The sequence below is a fragment of the Eucalyptus grandis genome, chromosome 4 (genome assembly GCF_016545825.1).
Source record: "Eucalyptus grandis isolate ANBG69807.140 chromosome 4, ASM1654582v1, whole genome shotgun sequence".
Taxonomy (NCBI): Eukaryota; Viridiplantae; Streptophyta; class Magnoliopsida; order Myrtales; family Myrtaceae; genus Eucalyptus; species Eucalyptus grandis.
In genome coordinates this window covers 20,862,920-20,872,336 of record NC_052615.1, presented here as the reverse complement: position 1 = coordinate 20,872,336, position 9,417 = coordinate 20,862,920, and the positions used below count along the sequence as shown (strand labels likewise).

General features: G+C 39.2%; 1 protein-coding gene across 1 annotated transcript; it reads left to right on the top strand.

The window, feature by feature from the left end:
• The first annotated feature begins 7,085 nt into the window (after window positions 1-7,085).
• Window positions 7,086-8,766, top strand: LOC104442803. Its single transcript, XM_010056190.2, has 4 exons — window positions 7,086-7,633; window positions 7,765-7,859; window positions 8,093-8,579; window positions 8,667-8,766. The coding sequence occupies exons 1-4, from the start codon at window positions 7,086-7,088 to the stop codon at window positions 8,764-8,766; spliced, it is 1,230 nt and encodes a 409-aa protein (XP_010054492.1).
• The last annotated feature ends 651 nt before the right edge of the window (window positions 8,767-9,417 follow it).

The window sequence follows — 9,417 nt, the reverse complement described above, 5'->3', positions numbered from 1 at the left end:
ACAGATATTGACGGCCATTTACAAGAGAAAACCCAAGAGTCAAAGGCATCTCGTATTTCCTCGAACCGATCACAGATCCTGATCATTCAACGTGCGATAGCTTTACGGCAGTCCCATGGGGGGTTAGATGTTCTCAACCATGCGGTAGGGATTGTGTAGCTGCCTCAAAACCACTTGGATAACCATTTGGATCAGTACGCTTTCTTTCTTATGAATTGCCAAATAAGATTGTAGTATGAGAAGTTTATTGGATCAAATTAAGATTTTGATGGGAATGATGAAAGTACGTACCCATTAGCCACATATCGGATTCCCAATCTTTGCAGGCCCAACGTCCGTCAAAGCTCTATCCATTCCTCATGGTCTTCTTCATCCTTATGTTGGAGCATGTGCTCCTAAAATGAATGGCATATATTCTATACTTGCGAGGCTTTGGCCTTATAAAATATTACAGCGGGCCCGTTTGGTTCAACTTTGGGGAAATGGCTTTGCATTTCCCCAAGTATTTTTGAGTGAATAGGCATTTTGTGAAGGCAAATATGTTTGGCAACTCATTTTTTGTGTATATTTTACAAAGCAACTTTGAAGTGAAAAGAAAAGAAAATGGAGGAGGAGGAGATGTAGCTATGTGTGGAGAGGGGAAAATCATGGGGGAGCAGCTAGTGGCGTTGGCGCTAGTGAGGAGGCGGCTGCTAGCGATGGCGGCGAAGGGGGAGAGGTGGCTCCCCTGAGGTTAGGAACCTCAGGCGATGCCCTAGGTCGCGCAACGACGTCGCCTGAGGCCGCATGACCTCAGGCGGCATCGCCGGGTTGCTCGACCTCGGGCGCGACCCAAGGCGACGCCACCGAGGTCAAGCGACCCGGGCGACACTACTCGAGGTCGAGCGACCTAGGGCGTTGCCTGAGGTCGAGCGACGTCGCCTAAGGTCAAGCGACCTAGGCGACACCCTGGGTCGCCCGATCTTGGGCGAGGCTTCCCGTCGGCCAGATCTAGCCCCTCGCTCACAGCTAAGAGCCACCCACTACGAAGCTTGGCCGAGCAGTCCAAGGAAGAAGACAAACAGTGTTTTTGAAGGCAAAAAGGGAAAATATGATTATCAGTAAAAGCAATATTGAAAAGAAAAAAATTTATTAAAGCTTAGACTAGCATTCCGATGGTCAGCATTTGGCTAAGGACACTTCTAAATACTGAACCAAACATCTAACATTTTCTCCAATGAGTTTTCGAGACTGAAAGCTCCTTGGGAATGCTGAACCAAACGGACCAGCATGTTCAGCCCCACTGTGTTCCTCGTCTTGACCATGAGCTCCCCAAGACACCAACAAGAGAAGGCAAAATTTGTCAACAAAATAGAAATAAAGATCCAACACTCCTAAATGGCGAGATAGAAGTTGCAAGTAAGATCATTACCTATCACGCAATGATTGCATCTACAAAAAGCTTATTATTCAAATTTTTCAAGATAAGGTTCTATTGGAGAAAATTTAATTTGATATAATAGTTTTGGGAAATAGAGCTAAAGAACACTCATGAAGAAAACTTAACATATTTTTCTTATTTTAAATCTGATTAACTCTAGACTCACTAGAAAGCATGTGCTTAATCTTTATTGAACTACCTAATTTTCATTATTCATAAACACGATTTTTTATATGTAGGATAAAATTAGGACAATTCCTTTCACATGTAGGAAAAATTTGATTCAATAGTTGTTATCCGATCGCTTGACTCGAACCAGATTTGCAACTTAAATTGCGAAGCAAAGAAATGAATATTTTTTCGATGAAATCACACTAACTCAATTGTCTCATTTTAATCGTGATCATTCAACGTGCTACAGCCCCGTGGGAGGTGAGGTGGTCTCAACCATTCGTTATTGTGTTGCTGCTTCAAAACCACTTTGATAACCATTTGGACCAGTATCCCTTCTTTTGCCAAATAATATTGGGAATGATGAAAGTCTATAACCATTAGCCACGTATTGGAATTCCAACCTTCGCGGGTTCAAACATCTCTCAAAGCTTCCGTCTAGCTCATGGGTAGGTTCGTCTTCCTCAAACATCTCTCAAAATATTGTTAAAATTTGTTCACATCAATGCTGACGATGCCATATAAGCGAGCCTGTGTCCACATCAATAATATCAAGCCAAAATTAGCCATAATAGCTAAATTGGCATCAAGTCAAAACGTTTAAGACTAAATTGTCACTAATTCAAGAGCTTTATCATTCAATTGACACTATTAAAAGGTTTAGGACTGAATTGGTACCAATTTAAAAGATTAAGGACTGAATTGACATCATTAAAAGGTTTAAGACTTTTGTGACACTTTTTTCCCCATTTTTGTGTAGGTTTAAAGGTGATCATTGGTTGGATGATGCCCTCTTAGACCCAATTGTCAGGCCCATGGATATCGACTCCTTTCAAATCTACATTGACCAACGAAATTTAATCGGATGTACAATTTTAAAGCAACGAGCACGAAGATAAAATTGGATGCTTTGGACAAGACATTGAATTTCAAAGCTCGATCAGCTCGAGTAAGGTTCATCATATATCCGTATAGATTATTAATTTCAATCTTTGTATTAATTTAAATCTTACAACAAATACACTTTAAAAAAAAAAAATCCAAAACACCCAAAATTTTCATTACATTTTGACATGTGAATTCAAATTTTTTTTTTCCATACTTTTCAAAATTCAAATAAAATTTTATATCTTGAGGGAATTCCAAATAAATGGTTCAGGATTACTTTCAGGTGAGGGTCTTTTGCCCCGTGATGCGCTTTCTCAGGTGTATCCACCACCACCACCACCACCACCACCACTGCTAATTTTCATTACATTCGACATGTGAATTCAAATTTATTTTTTTCATGCTTTTGAAAATTCATATAATATTTTATATCTTGAGGGAATTCCAAATGAATGGTTTGGGATTACTTTCAAGTGAGGGTCCTTGGCCCCGTGCTGCGCTTCCTTAGGTGTATCCATTCTGAATTTAACTACTACTACTGCTACTATTATTATATTAACACAATATATATATATATATATATATGTATGTATATATCGGATCTTGTAATCAAATCAATGCGAAATTACTAGAAAAATAAACGATAAATAATAAATAAAAAAACAGCAGAGATTTATGTGATTCAAGTCAAATATCGATATTTACTTTATAGGAGGAGCCAACATTAAATAATTCACTATAATCAAATAATTAAAATTACAATGTGCTCATATATTCAAGTGTTTTTCCTACCTAAATTAAGTTCAAATGCAAAAATTACAGGTCAGTATTTCAATTGAACCTAAAACTCAAGGCTTTACATCACTGGATGTTCAAACTCAAAGCAGAAGCTTCGGGTACGGCCGAACCGAGAAGGCCGTTCACGTTCCCACGACTTCTTTTTCTTCCCTTGCTGCGGCCTTTTAAAGCAAAACTCACGCTTTTATCTTGTTTCCTCTTTATTACTCCTTGGCTTCACAAAATAAAAATATATGTAGAGAATATATGCGAGCCAAGAAGTCATTCCACTCAAAAAGAAATTCCTGTGCAGCAATATCAAGAAAGGTCGAAGAAGTCATTCCACTCAAAAAATCCTAAGTAAATGGAAAACCAACTTCCGCCGCCCCAAGAATCCAGATTTGCGCAGGATAAAAAGACCAGACTTATTTTTGTTCTAATAACAAATTCAAATCCTCCAAACTAATCGAGTTTCATGCACAGCTTAAACTCAAGACATAATTTAACACTTCATATTACAACTCAGCTATTTCGTGAGGCTCTCGAGCGCAAATGCGTTGAACTAACGCAGAAAACTCCAAAGGTGTTGGAACGCTATTGTGTGTTTTGAACTCATACGGCAATGAATATCTCGCTGTCCTGAAAAGCAAAGGAGAAACCAGTCAGCATCTTAGAGTCAATTGCAAAGTCTAATAGGGAGTATTGATTGATGTAATTGTCGTTGTCGTGTGGGAATGCAAATTGAGTTTGTCTCGGTTAGTCGCGTGCGAACAATCCGCTGATGGTGGCCTGGTCGAACGAACTGACCTTAAATTATGATACTCTCCCTCTTTCATCCTAACTAAATGCTTCTTTGGAGTCTTATTACAATAATGGACTTAATTTGATACATGGAAAATAGTTTAAGACATTAACTAATCATACTTCGAAGAGGGGTGCACTGTCTTCAATAAAAAATGGTCCAATATCTATCTTTCTTCAAAGGCTTCGGACTTGACCGACTTTTTTCTTAAATCGAAATTGCATGTCACGTGACATTTCTTTTAATGGAAATTGTGCATTAAGTTCCTCTCATTTCTCTTTTTTCTTTCTTTTACCCTATACTTGAAATTGTCATCGATATAAGAATGAATAAACAATGTCATTTACCAATAATATTATTTTGATGCATGAACATTGCCATTTAATCATGTGTCAAGATAAGGGGGAAAGCTGTCCAAAAAGTCCTAAACCTATTGTACTTTTATTAATTCAATTACAAACTTTTCAACTTTACTAATTGAATCTTAAACCTTTCAATATTTTGTCAATTAAGTCCATTCGAGTAATTTTTATCGGAATTTGCTGACATGGATGCCGATCTTTCTAAGTAGCACTGCCAACACTAACGTGAACAAAATTTATTAATATTTTTTTTCGAATTTGTTTATTATTTTTTATATTTTTCTTTTTTTTTCCTTTCTTCCTTTGGCCAATCGCCCAACGTCCGGCGATCGGCCAAAGGCACAACCGGCGAGGGTCGGCCTCATCAACCTCAAGCAAGGCTCGCCCTCGCTAGAGGCCAAATAGGGTTGGCCTCGCGAGCCTCAAGCGAGGTCGCCCTCGCTAGATCCGGCAAGGGGTGACCTCATTGGCCTTGGGCAGTCTCGCCCTTGCCGGATCGGCGAGGGCAAGCCTCGCTTGCGACCGACCAGGTTAGCCCTCGCTAGGGCCCTCACCAAATCCCTACAAGGGCGACCTCGCCTGAGGCCCGTGAGGCTGATCTTCGCAGGCCTCTAGCGAGGTCGAGCCTTGCCCGAGGTAGGCGAGGTCGCCCCTTGCTAGATCCCGGTGAGGGTGACCTCGCCCGAGGCCGACCCTCACTGGTTGGGACCTCTAGCGAATGGGCGATCAACTAGAGGAAAAAAAGGAAAGAAATAAAATAAATAAATAAATAAAAATAATTTTAAAATTCGAAAAAAAAAAAAATTAAAATTTGTAAAAAAATTGTCCATGTCAACACTAGCGTCCACGTCAACAAATTCTGGCCAAATAGACTCAATTGGAAAAAAGTGAAAATGTTTAGAACTCGATTGACAAAATTAAAAAGTTTATAACTAAATTAACAAAAGTGTACTAGGTTTAGAACTTTTTAGACAATTTTTCCCAAGATAAAGATGCGGGAATAATTATCCAAAACGCCATAAATTTATTGTACTGATGCAAATTTAATCTTAAAATTTTCAATCATGTCAATTTAGGCCAACTCAATTTATAGCCTTTCGTCTCATAAATAATATATTTAAATTTGAATCAATTCCGTCAATATTTGGCTTTCGACAAGAGCCGCAAAATCTCAGTTCTTTTTGGTTTTCTTCTCCACTGCTGTCGGTCGGTAAGCTCTCGGTGCACTCTCTCTCTGTCCTCTTCACTTCGGGCACACGCCCGAAGCACTTCCTTTTCATTTTGATTTTTGCTCTCTTCTTTTCTACGCTAGCTGGACCTCACATGAAGATGGACTAAACCAACAAACTCCTGGGGACAAAGCGGGAGCCATGCTTTTTCCTCACTTAATGTTTATCTGCTCAAGACTTTGGCCGATAAAGGATTAGATCTGCGTGCGGACTTTATCTGCTCAAGACTTTGGCCGATAAAGGATTGGATCTGCGTCGGACTCAGATACTAATTTAATATTGCTAACGAAGAAATCACGTTTTCCATGCGCGGAGACTCCTGTAGCTTCTTATAGGATTTTATTTGATACTTCTTCAAGTGAGAGTCTTCAAATTCACCTCGGACTCATCATCTTTTCTTACAGACCTTTACGGACGAGTAATTTTCTTAGCTTGTTTCCACAGTCTTGAGTCTTCTTTTCTTCATGGTTGAACGAGTAGTTTTCAGATTTCGTTAAAATGGATCACAATTTTCAACAATAATATTCACAATAATTGGAATCTTGAAAGCATCAAGCATAGATAAGAGAGAGCACTGAAAATATTAAAATATGTTTCGAGTTTTAGTATTCAAGATAAATTCAAGGGAAAAAAATATGATAGCTGAATATTTGTGGACGTGCATAAGATTTCCTATTTGGTGTTGGAGGTCCAAAGTGAATAGTTGGACCTTTAGTTGCCGAAATTTCTTTTTATTTTTTTCTTTTTTTTTGGTCATAAGTTGCCAATTTGATAAGTCCAATAAGAGTACAGGCAGGATTTGTAGTTTACGGAAATCCATTTACATATATCATCCGTTCAAGATAACAACGAAATAGGAAAGTTTAGTGTTGACTTTGACTTGCACCATGATTGGGATTAACGCGTGTCAGGCAAGTTAGGAAATAGACCCCTATGAGAAATTGGCAAAGGAAGAACGAGGGCCTCGCTTATATATAGAGAGACTTGTGGCCGTGAGTGGCTGATTGATCACAAAGAAGTGGCCTGGAAGCGCCGCTTGTCATCGAGTGCTTGGGAGGGGTTATCTTCATTGTTTTTGTTCGTAAATAACATTCGGGAAGATTTAGTGTTCAAGCCAATTAAATCTTACAAGTTCATGATTCGTTCATTCCTTCATGAGATTGAGATTATTTCGCGAGCATTATCGCGGGGTAAACATTGAGTGCATTATTGAGTTTAATTGGGGTTCGGGAATTACTTTAGATGTGTTGTATCGCTTGATCTATAGTAAATCCGTCGCTGCTCTCCCCGTAGACGTAGATTTTTACAACCAAACCATATAAATTTAGTGTCCGATTTATTTTCTTGTGCCATCTATTTTATTGTTTGATCGATCACTTTTTGCAAGAGAGAATACTTACTTAGATCCCAAAAGGGAAAAAGGGAACTTAAGAACAATGAAGAAAATAAATGTCCTAGCAATTGCTCTTCCACTAGCCCCTCTGTCTGTGTACGCTTACAGATTGCTACAAAAGAAAAGAAGTGCAGTCCCTCGGAAATACGATGTGTTCTTGAGCTTCAGCGGTCCAGACACTCGCACCGGCTTCACTGATTTTCTGTACAACAGCCTAGTAGCTACCGGTCTCCACGTGTTCAGGGATTATGACTCAATCCCAGTTGGCGAGCAGATAGGCCCAGAGATTATCAAGACCATCAAGAGTTGCAGGATCGCCATCCCGATCATCTCTGAACAGTATGCGCAGAGTAAACGGTGCCTCCGTGAGCTCAAAGAGATTGTGGATTGCCAGCTAAAGGATGGCAAATCAGTCTTCCCTGTATTCTATAAGGTGGATGTTGGTGATATCCATCGCCAACGCGTTAACTTTGAAAACACCCTACGGAGACCTGAGATGCAGACCAGTGCAGAAGAAATGGAAAAATGGTGGAATGCGTTTACTTCTGTGGCGAAGATTAAAGGATGGATATCACATACCATTTCTGATGGGTATGTATATATGTATTTATGAATCCAAAAAGCCTGTGCACTTGTATGGGAATGACCGATCCAAAATCGTTGGTAGAAGGAAGAAATCAAACTGGACGCCTGACTTTGGTTTTACTCTTATATGTGCGCAGGCATGAAGCAGAGCTAGTTAAAATGGTAGTCGCAAAGGTTTCAAGTGACTTGAAGATGACGTGGATTGAACGGCTCCCTACGTTCATAAGCTCCGGTATGTCCCAATTCCATTGAGCCAAGCACCTACCTTTGGAAAGTATTCTTTGTATTCATCATGTGAGAGCTTTGGCCATTCTTCAATTCCACATAAAAAAGCACGTAAGGTTCGTGCGGTTTATGACCTAGACCGTTTTCATGGCTTTCAAAGTTACCTCAAGTCTTTTTTGTGTGATTCATCTTGGCTATATATTATCATCATCACTTTGGTTTGTCTTATTTGGATAACAGTGCTTTTTCACTTTTCGGACAAGAAAAGAAGAGAAAGTAATTGCCAAGTGTTCTTAGCATTTTGCGGCCCTGATACTCGACACAGCCTTGTTGCTTTCCTCCGCGTCAGCTTTCAGCTTGAAGGAATTAGAGTATTTGACGATGATGATTCATCTCTCATCGGTAAAGATATTGATAATGAGATTTATGATGCTATCAACTACTGCAAGATATCCATTCCGATTCTCTCTGAAGATTATGCCTCCTCTTCTTGGTGCCTCAATGAGCTAGCTCAAATGGTTGAATGCCATCAAACGAAGGGCCAAAAGATATTGCCCATCTTCTATAAAGTACAAAGCTCAAACGTGCGAGACCTATCGGGTGTTTTTGGACAAAGGATACTTAGACATAGGAATCTAGTTGATGCAACTACATATGAGCGGTGGGAGCAAGCTCTCAGGAAGGTTGGGACCTTCAAAGGATGGGTTTCAGAGAGAATCGCCAATGGGTACTTACTTTCCTCATGCCCATCAAAGTCTTAATTTGCTTCTCATACTACTTAGAGCTTACTTCAAAAAATGTTTGCAATTGGCAGGTATGAAGGAGAACTTGTAAAAAGGGTCGTCAAGGACGTTTCGAAGTTGGTTAAAGAATCCCCATACACACGATGCCCCATCCCGTACACCAAATATTGACTCAATTGTAGAGTTAGAAGCAATTCATTTTAGAATTTGTGATTCCTTTCTTACAAGAAGAATTTCCTCGATGATCAAATGTGTCATCATTTGCAAAAAAAAATTCTAAGCACCGGTAAGGAATTCTTTTAGAGTTAAGAACATATTACAAATGTTATGATGTTGTGTAATTTAAATAAAGATGTTTCTTGTGCAAGTAAGTTTATCCTTTTTTATTCGTTTGTGCTTCTTCTCAAGGTAGCCTATAACTTCTTTAGTATGTTGATATCTTTTGTCACTGGTTATACTTCCCATATATTACTGTCTTTAGACCACTTCACTAATTCCTTGTCATTTTATAATCATCACTGCTCTGATGGTACATTTTTATTTCAAGCCAAGTATGTTAATGGCCTTTTGCACAAGTTTGAACCCGTTAAGGCCAAGCCCATGTCTATTGCCTTGGCCTCAAAAACTGTATTATTCGCTAATGATGGTGAGCTTCTCTTTTTTCAATGTTGTCTTGACAGATGGTTGGTTCACTACAGTATGTGCCATGACAAGACTTGATACTATTTTTGTTGTGAAACTTGGTTAATCAATTTTTGTATTAACCCAAATTACCTTATCTCTAGGCCATCAAATGTACATACTAGCAATTAACTTGGTTAA